The sequence below is a fragment of the Aquarana catesbeiana genome, linkage group LG03, assembly GCF_042186555.1.
Source record: "Aquarana catesbeiana isolate 2022-GZ linkage group LG03, ASM4218655v1, whole genome shotgun sequence".
Lineage (NCBI taxonomy): Eukaryota > Metazoa > Chordata > Amphibia > Anura > Ranidae > Aquarana > Aquarana catesbeiana.
In genome coordinates, this window is record NC_133326.1 from 606833779 (window position 1) to 606852220 (window position 18442).

The following is an 18442-nucleotide window of genomic DNA, read 5'->3' on the forward strand; positions in this document are numbered from 1 at the left end:
TTAGCAGGGATACTGGAAACCAAATGGATCTTAGGACACTTATGACGAGCTTCAAAAAATTTTCAATGGCTTTTTCTTCTCCTGGACAATGAGAAGGACAAATTGACAAAGAGTGACAACAGATGTGTGTCCTATTCCAAGCCCCCACCACTCAGATGAAAAAAATGCAAACACCACCAAAAATATGACACAAAAAAAAAACCTTAGTTAGACTTACCGGTGACGGTATTTCTACGAGCCTTTCAGGACAGCACCTTGGAGAGAGCGTAGCTCCACCTCTTAGACAGGAAACACTGCGTGACAACGCCCCTTTAAAAAGCAGCTGCTTCCACCATGCCATCAGTTGTTACCGAGAAATCCTCCGACATGCTGGAAAATATAATCAGACAATTACCAGGTCCTATAATTATACTTTACATATGATAACCAAGGGAGGGAAGTAGGCTGCTGTCCTGAAAGGCTCGTAGAAATACCGTCACCGGTAAGTCTAACTAAGGTTTTCTCCCTTCGCCTTTCAGGACAGCACCTTGGAGAGGATAACCGAGAAACTTACTTCAGGGTGGGACTACTGCCTGCAAAACCTTCCTACCAAATGATTGGTCCGAGGCTGATAGTAGATCCAAGCGGTAGTGCCTTATGAAGGTCGAAAAACTGGACCATGTGGCAGCCTTGCAGATTTGCTCAGGAGATGCCCCAGCCCTTTCTGCCCATGATGCCGCCACTGCTCGAGTAGAATGAGGTAATACCCCTTCCGGAGGTTCCAGACCCAAAGATATGTATGCCTCTTTGATGGCCTGCTTTAACCATCTTCCAAGGGTGCTTTTGGAAGCTTTACCTCCTTTGTGAGTACCTTCCATTAAAACAAAGAGTGAGGATGACTTTCTGATTTCCTTTGTTCTTTCCTGATATTTAAGCAGGCACCTCCTGACATCAAGGGTATGGAAAGCTTCTTCTCCTGCTCCCGAAGGTAAAGGACAAAAAGTAGGGAGAATGATTTCCTGTGTACGGTGAAAAACTGAAGCCACCTTTGGTAGAAATGCTGGATCCGTCCTTAAGACTACCCTATCCTGTAGACATCTCATGAAGGGCTCTTTAATTGAAAGGGCTTGTAACTCACTAATTCTACGTGCGGAAGTTACTGCTACCAATAAAATAGTCTTTAACGTCAAGAAACGTAATGATGCTTCTTCTATGGGTTCAAACGGTGCCATAGTTAGACCCTGAAGAACTAAAGATAAATCCCATTTGGGAAAACTAACAACAGGTCTAGGCTTTACTTTTGCCATTGCCCTAAAAAATCTGATTATTAAAAGGTTCCCCTGACAGGGTTCTTTCCAAAAAAACTGATAAAGCAGCTACCTGCGTCTTGAGCGTACTTGCTGCTAACCCCTTCTCCAATCCCTCTTGAAGAAATTCCAAAACTGAAAATGTGGTACGAAAATCAAAGTTTTTACTGGAACACCAAGAATTATAGATCTTCCAGACTTTAAAGTAAATGTCTCTCGTCACTTTTTTTCTACTTGCAAGAAGGGTAGAAATAAGCCTCTCTGATAAACCCTTCCGTCTTAAGATTTGTTCTTCAGAAACCAAGCTGTTAGTTTGAGGTAAGCTGGATCTGGATGGAGAATTCGGCCCTGACTCAACAGGTCTGCCCTGATTGGTAATCTCCAAGCAGGTTTCACTGAGAGGTTCATCAAGGTTGAAAACCAGGGTCTTTTTGGCCAATAAGGAGCTATTAATATTAGCTCCGTGGACTCCAATCTGAATTTGGCTAACACCTTTGGTATCAGTTGGAACGGGGGAAAAGCGTAGGACAGATGGAAGTCCCATTTGTGAGCTAACGCATCTACTCCGAGAGCTTGATCCTGTCTCTGAAGAGAGAAGAAGACTGGTATTTTTGCATTTTCCTCTTTTGCAAAGAGGTCCACTTGGGGATGACCCCAACTCTTGGAAATCTTTTCGAATAATTCCTGATTGAGAGACCACTCTGCTTCCCTTATTTCTTTCCTGCTGAGGAGATCTGCTAAGGTGTTTTCCGTCCCCTTTAGATGGACTGCTGATAGAGAGGCCACATTGTTCTCTGCCCATCTTAGGATCTGATGCGCTAGACCCATTAGGGTTTTGCTTTTTGTGCCCCCTTGCTTTGTTAAATATAATACTGTCGTCATATTGTCTGACAATATTTGGACATGTTGATTCACTAGAAATTCCTGGAGGGAGAGGAGGCTTAAGTGAACAGCCTTTAACTCTCTCCAATTTGAAGATCTTCTTGCTTCTGGTTTGGTCCAAACTCCCTGAACCGTTTTTTCTTCCAGGTGAGCTCCCCATCCCCAGGCGCTGGCATCTGTAGTCAGCCTTCTGGTTACCGGAAAGACCCAAGGAAGCCCTTTTGAAACGTTTCCTAGGTTCCTCCACCACCAGAGAGACCTTTTTGCTCTTGCCCCCAAGTTGAATTTCTTCTCCAGAGGTTCCTGGTATGACCAATTCATCAGGATATCCGATTGCAGAGGACGGGAATGCAACCTGGCCCACTGTACCGAAGGAATTGCTGCTGTCAACAGACCCAGAGCAGACATGGCTTGTCTTACAGAGATCTCTGCGTTGGATTGAAGTGTTATCAGGGTCAACTGCATCTTCTCTATTTTCTCCTGGGGTAGAAAAATTTTCTGTTCTATCGAGTCTATTTCGTACCCCAGAAACCTTACCCTTTGAGATGGAATTAAGTTTGACTTCTGAAGATTGAGAAGCCATCCCAAACCTCTTAAATGTGTTTGAACTGTCTGTAGGTTGACCTCTACTTGACCCCTTGAGTCTGCAAACAGTAGCAGATCGTCCAAATAGGGTACTATTGAAATCCCCTTCAGTCTCAGGGGCTCCAAAGATTCCGCCATCACTTTTGTGAATACCCTGGGAGAAGAGGAAAGACCGAAAGGCAGAGCCCGAAACTGCAGGTGCCAAATCTCCCCTCCCCCCAGATTGACTGCAAGACGCAGGAACCTTTGTGATGGGGGCGCTATTGGTATATGGAGATAGGCATCTCTCAAATCGATGGAAGCCATATGACATTTGGGGGTTAGCAAATTCCTTACTGAGAAAATCGTATCCATCCTGAATTTTTTGTATTTTATGGATCGATTTAGAACCTTTAAATTGAGAATCAGGCGGAACTTTCCTGATGGCTTTTTGACCATAAAAATGTGGGAGTAAAACCCCTTCCCCTCTTGATCTTTCGGAACCTGGGAAATGACCTTCTGTTGCATCAGTTCCTGTAACAGAGACTTCATGGCCAGAGCCTTTTCCCGATCCTTTGGCAGGTTTGTGATGTAAAACCGACTTGGGGGGCTTTGTGAGAATTCCAATTGATAACCCTTTTTGATTAACCCCAGAACAAAAGGACTCTTTGTTGTTTTTTCCCAGATTGGTAAGAAGTCCTGTAGTCTCCCCCCTACTAGATGGTCATTGTTTTTTAGGGGTTTGTTCTGGGGTTCTAAAGAGTACCCCACCTCTACCTCTTCCTCTCTGAGAAGACCAGGGTCTCTTCTGTGTGTGGTCCTTTTCCTTATCGGTTTGTCGAAAAGGACGAAAATTTTTCCTCTGCTGTACCGTTTTCTTCTTCTGTGGGAAAGCTTTCTTCTTGTCTGCTGTCCTGTCAAGGACAGTCTCTAGTTCTGGCCCAAACATCAGGTCTCCTGAAAAGGGAATTCCGCACAGTTTTACTTTAGAAGCTGAATCCCCTGACCAGGTCTTTAGCCAGAGTGCTCTTCTTGCTGAGTTAACAAGCGCAGAGGACCTGGCTGACATCCTGATAGATTCTGCAGAGGCATCTGCCATATATTTTACTGCCTTAAGCAGGGTAGGGAAGGACTCCAATAAGTCTTTTCTGGAGGTACCTGCCACAACATGATTTTTAAGTTGCTCTAACCAGCACTCCAGATTCCTAGCCACAACCGTAGCCGCCATTGCTGGCTTAAGATTAGCTAGAGATGAGTCCCAGGCTTTCTTCAGTAGCCCATCTGCCCTCTTATCCATAGCATCTTTGAGAATACCCATGTCCTCAAAAGCTAAATCAGTCTTCCTAGATACTTGAGAAAAGGCAGCGTCTATTTTTGGTTTTTTATTCCACAATAGTTCCTCATTCTCCTCAAAAGGAAACCTCCTTTTGAGGGTTTTAGAAAAAAACTGTCCTCTCTCTGGGTTCTTCCATTCCTTTTTAATAGTGTCTGTTAACACTTTATGCACAGGGAACACCCTGTGTTTAATTTCCTCCAGCCCCAGGTACATCTTATCATGCACAGACAGCTGAGCCTTTTCTTCCTGGATCTCCAGGGTAGTATAAATTGCCTTGAGTAATTCATCCACCTCCTCAAGTGACAGCTTATATCTAGATGATCTTAACTCTTCTTCCACCTCCTCCTCCTCAGAATCAATGGTTGAGGGTGGAATGCTTTCCCTTTCCTCCTCCGACTCACTTTCCACCTGTCTGGAAGTGGACTGAGGGAAACTGGAGTGAGAACTCTGCTCTTGGCTGGAACTCTGGCCGTGCTTTACAAGGGAACGCACTGTCCCTAGGGCCTCTGCTAACTCCTTCCTCACAGAAGATAAGAGCTCTTTGCACTCTTGTGAGGATTCTTCTTTTACTAAATCCACAATGCAGGATTTGCACAGTGGTTTGGGCCAAGAGTCCCTTAAAGGATTTTTGCATGAGGGGCACTTTCTCCCTGTTCTCTCTGATTTGGCAGTAGCTTTCTGAAACAGAGAAACAAGAAAAAACCCAGGTCCTTTAGAACTAAGGCTTCAGAGAAAAGTAGTACCTCCAGCCAACACCCTAAGTGCCCAGAGTCTCACTCCTTTGCTGAACTGCTAATGGAAACTGTTACCCCATAGCAGACAGCAGCAGGTTTTGAATAACCACATCAAAGATAAAACACCTAGTGATATAAAAGGAAAGAGGTGCCACCGCACCTCTCCTACCTGGGCCTGGCCGGGAACCTGGGCGCCTGCATCCGCCATTGCTGCTGACGATTCCGCTGTCTCCATAGTGCAATCCGCAGCTGCTGCACTGTGTACTAGGCTCCATGTGCCAAACAAAAGGAAGTCCCGGCCAGAGGACCCGCCCCTTCCTCCTGCGTTCCAGCAGCAGGAACCAATCGCTGCTACGCCCCGCCGGAAGTATCCGCCCACCGGAACTGACATCACCTGCTGTCCGGGATTCGGCGCCGCCATGCAGAGGCCTGGCATGGACGCTCTTACTGAGCACAACCGCGGCCCCCCGAACACCCCGGGTGGAAAACTTCCGGCAGACCATTACTCCTGTGAGCCGGAGAAGGAAGGGACACCGGAGCACCCTCCTCACGTAAGGGAAGGAGCTGGGTTGGTCTGAGTATCCAAACGTGGAGGTCCTGCCAAAACCCTCTCCTTGGAGAGAGCGCAGCCCCTCTGGTTCCCCAAGCAGTGCTTCCACCATGGCGGAGGAAACACTAAAACTGATGGCATGGTGGAAGCAGCTGCTTTTTAAAGGGGCGTTGTCACGCAGTGTTTCCTGTCTAAGAGGTGGAGCTACGCTCTCTCCAAGGTGCTGTCCTGAAAGGCGAAGGGAGAAAAAAAAGGTAAAATAAATAAAAAATAAAGAACCTATACCCCAGCTTCCAACATGCTCACATAGCTGGGCGTGACATCTTGGTCTTTACATGGGATTCTTGCAAAACTGATGAGCCCAAATATCACAAGGATGTCCTCCTGTACTTTTAATTTTGTCTGCAAACATTGTTTTTAGGTTTAAATTAATTAGAGAAGCCATTCTCAAACAGGGGTTCCTCCAGAGGTTGCTAGGTGTTCTTTGGGCTGTGCCTGACTGCCTTCTTTTTTGATGGTTCCAGGACCAATGCCACTGGGTAGTGCCAGCTGGAGGACATCAATGATCTTCACATTCCTCTCCACCTGTTGAGCTAGTGGGGTGCGGTGTTTCTCATCCCCTCATGCTTTCTGGATCAAGCACAAGACAGCCTGCACCCTTACATTGCTGTGAGAGACACCAGATTCTTTACCAGCAGAGCACCTTGAGTGGCATTATAATTGGTTACAACTCTGTATGTGCATTCTTCCTTCTAACCACCAATGGTAAGAGGTATTTTTTCCATTGACCTCCAATTTTAGTAACGGCTTCCTGAGACCTGAAAGTTATTTTAGGGCAGGGATCTCCAAACTATCTAATCAAAGGGCCAATTTACTGTCCTTCAGACTTTAAGGGGCCGGACTATGGCCAGTGGTAGTAGAATAGGTCCTGACATCAGTGGGAAAAAATATGCCCCATTGTTTCAGTGAGAGTAATTGTGCCCCATTATTGGTGTAAGCAGGAGGAGTTGCCCCATAGTTGATGTCATTGGGCCCCATTGTTGGTATCATTGGGAGGAATTTTGTCCCATTGTTGGTGTCAGTGGGATGAATTATGCCCCATCGTTGGTGTCAGTGGGCTGAATTGTCCCCCCCATCATTGGTGTCAGTGGGGGGGAATTCTACCCCATTGTTTGTTTCAGTGAATGAAATGGTGCCCCCATGGGCTGGATAAAAGTAAGCAAAGGGCTGCAGTTTGGAGACCACTGTTTTAGGGGTTCCTTTGGGGTAGAAAAGTTTGTACAGTATATGAGGAGTGTGGGCTAGTGAAGCATAGACTTTTTATTTTCTTGCAAAACTAAGATCTGTTAGGATATATTTTGCATACTTACGTTCGTGCATCTTGGCACAATGTTAGTATGCATGCATATGTAATGCTAGAGACATGATTTTGAAATCTGTTAAATGGTGTAATATCCTGAGCTACTATGATGATGGCAGCAGTCTTCCAGATGTTGTGCTGAGCGGCTTCCCTTCTGCATAGTAACCACAAAGCGTTCTCTGATTGGCAGGAGCGATTATAATGTCACCTCCCCTCCTCTCAACCTTGTTCAATCAGAGAATGCTTTGCATTAGCTGAGAAAAATGCAAAATGCTCTCTAAATGGCGGTTGTGCCAAAGTAGTGAGCAGCCCCCCTAGGGTAACTATGCAGAAGGGCAGCCACCAGAAGACTGTGACCTTTGGCATCTGGGCATCCTTTGGATGGAAAAAGTTGAAAAGCTTAATGGAGGGGCCTACTAACATTCACACACTCCCCAATCTGACTGTAAAGGGCCAGTTTAGCAAAACTAATTCCCCATCATCTGTGAGCATCTTCAGTTATTTGTTTACTGATGCAGTCATATTTAATATGGGATTGAGGGCTTATTTACATGGCTGAATGCACAGACTGCTGGTGTTTACTAGGTTTGTACAGTGCCAGTCCTAGTACATTGCATACTTTCTTTTTTGTACAAATGTATTGTAATGTCACAAAATGATATTTCATAAAGTTCTATTGGCCCCAGCTTGAAGATATACTGTAGATTGTGTTGAACCATGGTGCGCTGAAAAAGTACAGCAAGTGGTACTTTTTAGCGCACACAACTGCAGTGCAGTGGCGTGAACTGGCATGATAAGGCTTTTTGCCCAGCACAGTCCCAACATACCTCTTATGCCGCGTACACACGACCGGACTTTCCATCAGAATAGACTTCAATGGTCTTTCCGATGGAGTTCCACTAAAACGGACTTGCCTACACACGATCACACCAAAGTCCGATCGTTTTTGGTCCGTCGGAATAGCATACAGACGAGCGGTTTTCCAGATAGAAACTGATTCTGTCGGAAAGATTTGAAACATGTTCTATTTCTAGGTAGGTCCGTCAGAATTTTAGAAAGTAAAAGTCAGATGAAGCCCACATATGATCGGAATGTCCTTTTCTGCCGGAAAGTCCGGTCGCCTGTATGCGGCAGTCTGGTTCATGCAGTTCTGTCAATTTCTCAGCAATTATTGCTATTTTGATACTGACCAGTGTATTTAAGCTCAAAAAGGGAAAAACAGAATATATTGCAGTTTACCAGTCCTTAGATGAGGTTCCTGCATTAGTTTCTTTTTTGAGTTTATTCTCCTCGATTTTTTACCTGGTAGTCCTGCACATAACACTTTGTGTGGCTACAATCACTTTCACTGTATCAATGGAGGGAGCTATGGTGGTCACTGTTAAGCATGAGATGTCCTGTTGGGAAGCCAATCATAGGCGGAGGAGACAATGCTCACCCCGCAGCCGCACGGATGTGAGGGGTGCACGATTGGCTGTCAACTTTGACAGGTTCCCGGCTGGATAGCTCACGCGGGTTTGGACTTTGTAAGAACATGCCTAAGCTTATTTCTAGTCAGTGGTGGCTGGTAGGGGTGCAAGGGATCAAAAAACTCATGGTTCGGATCCTTCCTCGGATCAAAGTCACGGATCGGATCATTTTTCGGATAAGCAAAAAAAAAAAATTATCCACAATCTCCCCCACTGTAATATCCACAATCCCCCACACCGTAATATCCACAATTTCCCCTACTACTGTAATATCCACGTCATCTCCCCCACTGTAATAGACATCACCCCCACTGTAATAGACATCTCCCCCACTCACTGTAATATCCATAGACATCTCCTGCACTGTATATCCACAGACATCTCCCCCACTGTATACAGTATAGGAAGACTAGCGTTTAGTCTTACCTTACCAGAATAGAAGCCGGCCAGATCAGATCCATGAGCAGTTGAGGGGTGATGACGTCAGCGCGCAGCTCACCGCCGCCGCTGGGTGTACCAAGATATCCGCCGCTCTGGAGCTAGGCCGAAGCCTCAGTTTTTCCTAAGGCCGAGGCAGCAGAGCGCTCCGTGGATCACGTGGTGTACCGATCCAAACAGGTTGACCCGTTCGGATCACGGATCGGTGACGATCCGTTGCACCACTAGTGGCTGGTGCTAAAAATGTTTGGGGGGGGGGGCGCAAACAAACCCCTCCCAGGTCCGCACGGTCCACAGGACGAGAAGCCGGAAGTGACACAATAACGAATATTGATTCGCTAAAATCAAAAGTGGGAGGGAGCACTGCGCCTGAGGACAACTTAAAACAATCCCATAGAGCCTCAGCCGCAAATCACATGCTTGTCCGGCGCCCTGCACAGTGCAGTCCGGCGCCCGGCGCCCTGCACAGTGCAGTGAGTGCATACACACAAAATGATTTATTTTTAAATAAATGATAATATGACATTTAACATCTTAACCACTTCAGCTCCGGAAGATTTTCCCTCTTAATGACCAGGCCATTTTTTGTGATACGGCACTGCATCGCTTTAACTGACATTTGCGAGGTCATGCAATGTTGTACCCAAACAAAATCAACGTCCTTTTTTCCCCCACAAATAGAGCTTTCTTTTGGTGGTATTTGATCACCTCTGCGGTTTTTATTTTTTGCGCTGTAAACAAAAAAAGACCGACAATTTTGAAAAAAAAAATATTTTTTACTTTTTGCTAAAATAAATATCCAAAAAACAAAAACACATTTTTTCATCAGTTTAGGTCAATATGTATTCTTCTACATATTTTTGGTAAAAAGAAAATAAAAACTTTGCAATAAGCATATATTGATTGGTTTGCACAAAAGTTATAGTGGCTACAAAATAGGGGATAGATTTATGTCATTTATATTATTAATTTTTTTTAACAGTAATGGTGGTGATCAGCGATTTTTAGCAGGACTGCGACATTGCGTGGGCAGAGCGGACACTTTTTTGGGACCATTGACAATTATACAGTGATCAGTGCTATAAAAATGCACTGACTACAGTATAAATGACACTGGCAGGGAAGGGGTTAACACTAGGGAGCAATCAAGGGGTTAAATGTGTTCCCTGGGAGGTGTTTTTAACTGGGGGGGGGGGGGGGGGACTGACTGGGAGTGGAGAGAAATCGCTGTTCCTAATCACTAGGAACAGACGATCACTCTGTACTTCCCTGTCAGAACGGGGATCTGTTTGTTTACATTGACAGATCCCCATTCTGGCTCTTTGTGGAGCGATCGCAGGTGGCCGGTGGACATTGCGACCACCAGCCACGCGCATCAGCTCCCCCCGCCGTGCAGCGCGTGCAGACCGGCGTACAGCTATGGCGATTTGCGGGAACGAGCCGACCTGCCACAGTATAATGACGGCGGCTGGTCATGAAGCGGTTAAAGTAGCTTTATGCTTTGGCAAACTAATTTTGGGAACTTTGGGGTGGGTGGGTAGCACCCCTGTGGCCCTTATACAGCTGGCTGCCGCTGTTCCTAGTGGTCTACCAGGCTGGACTGGAAACAAGTCTGTCTTTTTTCCATCTCCATTACATGTGGGGTGATGGGACTAGTAGTTCACATAAGAAAGATAAAATAATTTGGGCTTTTAGTTCATGTCAGATGACACAGGACACATTTTCAGCAAGATCAACAGGTATTTTGTGTGTGCTAAAATGTTCTCAGCCTAAAAAATGAAAGCGAAGGGCTCATTCACATGGATGCAGAGAGCCGTAAAATGAAAATGAGCATATCTCTGCTTCCGGAAGCGACAGGTGCATACAACGAAATAATAAGCCGTTAGTGGTGCAACGGATCGTCACCGATCCGTGATCCGAACGGGTCAACCTGTTCAGATCGGCACACCACGTGATCCGTGGAGCGCTCCGCTGCCTCGACCTTAGGAAAGGCAGCGGCTTTGGCCTAGCTCTGGATCGGTGGCCATCTTGGTACACTCGGCGGCGGCAGTGAGCTGCGCGCAGACGTCATCACCCCTCAGCTGCTCGTGGATCTGATCTGGCCGGGTTCTTTTCTGGTAAGGTAAGACTAAACACTAGTCTTCCTATACTGTATACAGTGGGGAGATGTCTGTGGATATACAGTGTGGGAGATGTCTGTGGATATTACAGTGAGTGGGGGAGATGTCTATTACAGTGGGGGGAGATTTTGGATATTACAGTGGGGGACATGACGTGGATATTACAGTGGGGGGAGATTGTGGATATTACAGCAGTGGGGGAGATGTGGATATTACAGTGGGGGAGATTGCGGATTTTTTTTTGCTGATCCGAAAAATGATCCAATCCGTGACTCTGATCCGCGGAACGATCCGAACCGTCAGTTTTTTGATCCGTTGCTCCCTTACAGGCTGTATGATCGTAACTGCCCCCCTGAGCTTTTACTTATGTACCGGGTCAGATGAGCGGCCCTGCAACCTGTCTGCGCCCAGTGGTACACATCTGTTCCTGGCACAAGTAAACACTCAGGTGTGTGGTTACCAGCGCACAGCCGCAGCCTGTCATTTGTACAGGTGGCAGTACGCAAACACCTGTCACTGCAGGGCACAGGGAAACGCTTTTTTTCTCACAATGTGCGAATCTCTGTAAATGAGACTAATAAAGCCATCACATCCAAGAACTGTGAGCTGGAATATATTACATTATTACTTTTGGGTTGGGTTATGTGACCTTTATTTAAGGAAGTCGGTGATTGCCTCCATTTACCTTGCAGAATTCCAAAGGACAGAACAGAGAATAGGAAATAACTCATCGGTGATCTGCGAAGCAATCATTAATGAGTTTTACATAACAGGTTCTTGATTTTTAAGTGGTATTAAAACCAAAAATATAATATGTTGCAGCTTAAAGGATAAGTTCACCTTTCGTAACATGTTACACCTATATTTAGGATCTAACATGTTATGAACGGATTGTCCCCGCCCCTTGTCTGACAGCAAGCAGGGATCTTCTCCCCCGCTAGCTTTCACAAAAAAAAAAAAAAAAGAAAAAAGAAAAATGCGGATGAGTGGAGTGCCTGGCGCTGTGGTAGTTCATTTAGTCTTCCTGACAGACACACTGGCAAACTGCATGGCACCAGTGATCTGCAAATGACTGGTGCAATGCTTTAGAGGCTCCAGAAACAAAAATAATAATACATGCACATGTTTTTACCTGCAAAAAATAAAATCTACATTTATTTTTTGTTAAAAGGTGAACTTATCCTTTAACAATCATTAGATGTGGTGGCTGCATTCGTTTTCTTGTTTAGGCTTTTGTCCCTCTGTTTTCACCTGGTGCTCTGCCCAGTAACTCACCTCCTGTATTAGAGTGCCCCACTCTGGAAGAAGGAGTACAGGGGGCACCTTTGGACAGCAACATTGTCAGTCTGAGGAGAGGGTAGTGTGGGATTAGGGTTGTCACTTTTTCTTTTCAAGCCAAACCCGAACACTGGGTCGCTGCATCGGTGACCCGGGCCATCACATTCGTTAACGGAATTGACGGCCCCCGGTCTCCATTGGAGATTGAACAGCAAAATGCCCATTTTGGTACACCCTGCACTCAGCCTCAGTAAGCAGCAGTCACAAGGCAGCAGCAGACATCTTGTTACACCCAGCCCATTCACCAACTATGGGCTGGGTGTAACAAGGTGTCTGCTGCCGCCTTCTGACTGCTGCTTACTGAGACCGAATGCAGAGTGTACCAAGATGGGCGTTGCAGCACTTGTACACTGGAGAAAGTTTAAACTGTTATTGATTGTCTCTCATTGTTCATTTATCATGCCAATACAATCAGTGCTGCATTTCATTGCCACTGCCTGCCCATCAGTTCCACCTATCAGTGCCCATAAATGCCACCTTTCAGAGCCAGCATATCAGTGCCACCTATCAGTGCCAGCCATCAGTGCTGCATATTAGTGCCCATCAGTCAGTGCCACCTATCAGTGCTGCAAATATATCAGTCTGTATTGTGCTTTGAAAACAGTCACATGACATTAAAAAAAAAAAAGTATCGGTAATCGGTATCAGCGAGTACTGGAAAAAAAAAGTATCGGTACTTGTACTCGGTCTTAAAAAAAGTGGTATCGGTGCAACCCTAGCGCAAACTTTTTTTTTTTTTTTTTTTTTAGTGTACACTATAGGATTATAACAGACCTGGGACGCCTTTGGGCATTGCAAAGAAACTAGTAATGTGGCAATAGCACCCTCTCACCCTCCTGTCAAGCCCTATTCTGAGCCACATTCCTGTCTGAATAATGTGTCCGGGTTTCAGATGGACAGAAACTCGAACACATGATTCAAAACCCGGACTGTCCGGGTGGATCCCGGACAGGTGGTAACCCTATGTTAGATGCACTAACAGATTTAGATACACTAACAAAATTTAAGCCAGATTCCAGCTAATACTTTATAAGCAGTTAAAGCAACATATCTTTTTCTTTTTGGGATAAAGGTTTTACTGAATAGATAAAATCTGATCATTGTAAGCACCCCTGTCAGTGCTTTATAGTTTGTCTCAAACCTCTAACTACTACACCTGCAGGACAACGTCTGTTAAAAACAGCAAACTTACGGGCCAGGTCACCAAGTGGGAAATAAAAGAAAACCTAAAGAAAACTAATTCAGCCACCACATCTAAAAATCGGTAAGCTGCAATATAATAAATGTTTGCTTTTGAGTATTTAACTGAAGGAGAAGAAGAATGTGGTGCAGGTTCACCAGTTTATAATTCTGCTCTCCTCGTGTCCCCACTGGTCACATGGTTGGGACATGTACTAGACTATTCTGTACACCCCGCCCCCATAGAAAAGCATCTACTGTAACAATCTGTGTAATCGTATTCATAATACAGGAAGAGTCATTCATTTGCAGCTGATGCTTTGATTATGTGACAACAACCAATGGGGACTATCTGGGTTATAGTACTAAAACCGGTAGATAATGAATCAAAGAGCTCCGGATGGCCGCACTGCCGTGAAAAAAAAAGCACCTTTATTTCATTAAAATGTTGCAGGTCACATCAAGTGGATATATAGGACAAAAAAGCAGCTAACACATTTCACATCAGTGGATGCTTACTCATAGCTGAAGGACAGTCATTACAACTGCGGTATATAAGGGGAGGCCATTAATCAAAAGCATATATAACACCTGGAGATGAAACACTTAGCTAAGCAGATGAAAACCACACCTCCCTCTCAGAATACATGCAAGTTGTGATGACCTGTGAATACCTAATTACAATGACACTCAAACAAAAAATTTAATAAAACATAAAAGGAAAAATGAGTTTTAAAAGACACACGCTATGTGCATTCGTAAATTTTCATGAGATGAAATAACATGAAATACAAACATGCAAAACCAAGCAGTCATGAAAAGATGACACAACGTAGCAAAAAAATGAAAAACAAATAATGAAAATAAAAAACGAAACATATAAATAGCTATGTTTATGATAAGAGGTGTCATTGTAGCAGACATGATCTAAACCCCTGTAAATATAAAAGAATAAAGTCTTTTAAGACTTACTAAAACTGGTCCAATTGATGGTTAAGGTCTGCTCAACAATACATAACAAAGATAAAAGGATTCATTCAGGTTAAACGATTGCCCTTCCTAGTTGGCCTTACCATTCTTGATCACCTTCCTCTTCGCAGCTTTATCAAACGCCACCGGTCCTGGGGGTCTCCTGGTGTCCTTAGCCAAGGGATTGGGTCCTCGGCTCCCCAGCCAAGACTTGAGGATGAAGAGGATGACAGCGACACCAAGGATCACATAGAGCCACATGTCTGCTAAATATCTGCTATGTGCAGCTAAGATCTGTCTTTTGTACACACACAGAATGGGCTGGACTTCCTCCTGCTAGGACTCCGCCTGTGCCTGACAGCAACGGAGGACACAGAGCACTGGGTGACACATTAACTGCTTGATGACCGGTGCCAGATGAGGCAGGAAAGGGTTCCCATTCATGCTTATAGGCAGTAGCAGAGTATTGTGTACTGTGTTTGCCATCTATTAGGCCTCATACACACAGGTGTATTGAAAAATTCCTCTAAACACTGGATCTTTCTAATTAGAGCTGGCAGAAAAATCCAGCTTCACAAATGCTTCTTTTGGCGCATAATTACATGCGTTTATATGCGCATTTTGTTAAGAAGTTTATGCACCTAAATTAATTCGCTGGGATCGCAACTCGCTGGTTCAAATAAATTCGTAACTTCGGAAAAAATTGAATTTGTTATGTTCCATTTGTTTAGATGCAGTATTTGTAAATTTGAAAAACTCATAAATTAGAAAATTCAGAAATTTGAAAATTAGAAAATCTGAAATAATAACTAACTATTAAATTATACAGTATCTCACAAAAGTGAGTACACCCCTCACATGCTGTCCCCTCAAAATAACTCATTATACAGCCAATAATGTCTAAACTGCTGGCAACAAAAGTGAGTACACCCCTAAGTGAAAATGTCCAAATTGGGCCCAATTAGCCATGTTCCCTCCCCGGTGTCATGTGACTCGTTAATGTTACAAGGTCTCAGGTGTGAATGGGGAGCAGGTGTGTTAAATTTGGTGTAATCGCTCTCACTCTCTCATACTGGTCACTGGAAGTTCAACATGGTACCTCATGGCAAAGAACTCTCTGAGGATCTGAAAAAAAGAATTGTTGCTCTACATAAAGATGGCCTAGGCCAGTGATGGCGAACCATGGTACCCCAGATGTTTTGGAACTACATTTCGCATGATGCTCAAATACACTGCAGAGTGCATGAGCATCGTGGGAAATGTAGTGATAAAACATCTGGGGTGCCAAGGTTCGCCATTCATTAGCCTAGGCTATAAGAAGATTGCCAAGACTCTGAAACTGAGCTGCAGCATGGTGACCAAGACCATACAAAGGTTTAACAGGACAGGCTCCACTCAGAACAGGCCTTGCCTGTTATTATTATTATTATTATTTATTATTATCATTTTGTTACGTTCCATCTGGTTAGATGCAGTATACGTTATTTCGGATAATTCGTAACTTCGGATAAATTCGTATTTGTTACGTTCACTAACAGCCAAATTTGAAAGGAAATTCCAATACCTATAATTTAATAGTTAGTAATAGTTATTATTATTAGTTAGTTATTTTGGATTTTCGTTCTTATTTTTGGATTTTCGTTCTTTTAAATCCTAGGATTTTCATTCTTATTTTCGAATTTACAAATTTTTCATTCATTCGAATATTTCCGAATGAACAAATTTGTCAAATTTCGTCGAAAAACGAATTCGGAACTAAACGAATTGCACATGTCTACTGCTCTCTGCTAGGTATTTGGCAGGAAATCCCTCACATGCACACACACGTTGCAGGTATCTACAAGGTTCAGTCACCTCAGCACATTGGCACTGTGCCGGAATGTAAACTGAGCGGCGCATGCATGGCTCAGTGTGCATTCTACAGAAGACGGTGAGCAGGCAGGTAGGTTTACTTTATTGCAAAAGAGACATTGCAGGGCTCCTCTGCAATAAAAAGCTTTTTATTTCAAATTTTAGTTCTGCTTTAGGAAGATTTAGGCCTTTAGTTCCACTTTAAGAAGATTTAGGGTTTTGCCTGCACAGGATCCACAAGTGTTCTGTGCAGCGTTGCCAACCTCCCGCAATTTTTTGTTTACTGACAACCTAAAAAAAAAAGAAAAGAAGTACTAGAAGAAACTAAAACAACCAATATTTAACATTATAAACACAATCTGTAAACACTGACAATACCTATAACAGGTAATTGCCATGGTTTACATTTAGAAAGTCAATACAGCATGACAAATTATCAGCCTCCATGGAATATGCTAAAGAGAGAAATGGGCATGACCATATTGCTTCTAATAGTGGGAGTGGCCTAAAAGAGGATGATTAACCACTTGCTGATGGCCTCACGTAGGAGTACGGCGGCAGAGCGGCTCTCCTGTGCTGGATCACATATCTATAACATGATCCAGCACTTCTGAGTGGGGGGTGCACCAGCTGTGCTGTAAAAAGTCACAACCCAAACCGATCAGTGGGTACCGGCCAATAATTGACTGCCAGCACCCGCTGATCGGCGAGGAGGAAGACAGGACAGAGCTCTGTCAATGTAAACAATACAGAGCTCTGTCCTGTCAGCGGGGAAGTGTCGGATTTTGTTTCCCTGTGAAGCAGAGAATAAAAACGAGCACATCCCTTAGTAAAGGCAGCACACAGTACACACATAAACACTGGTTAGGCACACATTTAACCCTTTGATCACCCCTGATGTTACCCCTTCCCAGCCAGTGTCATTAGTACAGTGACAGTGCATATTTTTAGCACTGATCACTGTATTAGTGCGACTGGTTCCCACAAATTGTTAAAAGTGCCAGTTAGTGTCAGATTGCAGTCCCATCCCACTATAATTTGCTGATCGCTGCCATTGCTGCAACCCCTGGCAAAAAGTATGGAATCACTCTTGGAAAATGTTTATTCAATTGTTTAATTGTGTAAAAAAAAAAATTTTTTTTAATTACAATCACAGACACTGGCCCAAAACTATTTTCATTTGACATTCCAACCTTCTGGCTTTAAGAAACGCTTAAAGCGGTTGTATTCTCCGCTTGGACATTTTTACCTACGGGTAAGCCTATAATAAGGCTTACCTGTTGGTAAAATGAATATCTCCTAAACCTGTATGGTTTAGGAGATATTTAAAAAAACACACAGTCACATCCAGTGCTAATAGGTCTTCCAAGGTGTGGAGTAACAGATGTCAGATAAAATGATGGTGTGAAAGGTATATATGGTATCCCTAAACTGGGTGGATGCTGCCTTCCTCAGATGAGGTAATCCGAAAGGAACTACAAGAAAAACAGAAATGGAAGGCGCGCACACCTAGTGCATTACCAGAGATAATTTAATAATAAGACATTTTTGTATAAAAAGTGGGTACTCACAAAATGCAACTGACAAAAGGCCATAAACACAGTGCATGGACATGCTCAGACCACGGGGTATATCTAACGCGTTTCAGGGGCACACCCCCCTTCCTCAGAGCTAGACTAGTCTCGTACACCATGGGCAATCGCTTTTATAGGGAATGGTGGAATTGAAAATCGTGTGTCAAAAAAAGATCCACACCCTCAGGAGGGAAAGAAAAAAAAAAGCAATATATATATAAATATATATAAATATATATATATATATATATATATATATATATATATATATATATATATATATATAATAGTTGCACTAATGTAAAAACGACAGAATCTATATCAAAAACCTATATCCAAAACAAAAAACTCCATCATAAATACACAAATAAATAAATAATGATAGTATTCAAATCTATGATATATTGCACATTCATTTATATTTAGTCAGATGAATACAGGTGTAGGAACACATAAGCGAAAAAGGATGCAGGATTGATAATTGGGTCAGTCCATGTCTCACCTCTACATGCTGGAAGTAGCTGCAGGGGGAGGGGGGGGGGGGGGGGTTTGGGCACTCAGAGGTGTCCAAAAACCACACACTAGGAACACCCAACCGGAAGCTTCAGAATTCCCAGGAACGGGGGAAAAACAACAACAGGTGCCAGCAGGATCATCCCCGCTGTAGTGCGCCGATCAGTGAACACCCGATGTCCCACAGGCACCTTACCAGACCCCAGGGAACCAACTCAGTGCCAGGGGGAATCCACTTCCTGGAAACTCAGGAAGACGCCTGATGACAACAAGTGACAT

At 44.0% G+C, this 18442-nt stretch overlaps 1 protein-coding gene across 1 annotated transcript in view; it reads right to left on the bottom strand.

The window, feature by feature from the left end:
- Window positions 1–14578, bottom strand: part of RETSAT (retinol saturase) — a 69523-nt gene extending 54945 nt beyond the window's left edge. Inside the window, exon 1 of the mRNA XM_073622204.1 lies at window positions 14330–14578. Within this exon, the coding sequence (XP_073478305.1) occupies window positions 14330–14486 (157 nt within the window). The 5' untranslated portion in view covers window positions 14487–14578. The remainder of the gene's footprint in view (window positions 1–14329) is intronic.
- Window positions 14579–18442: the final 3864 nt, after the last annotated feature.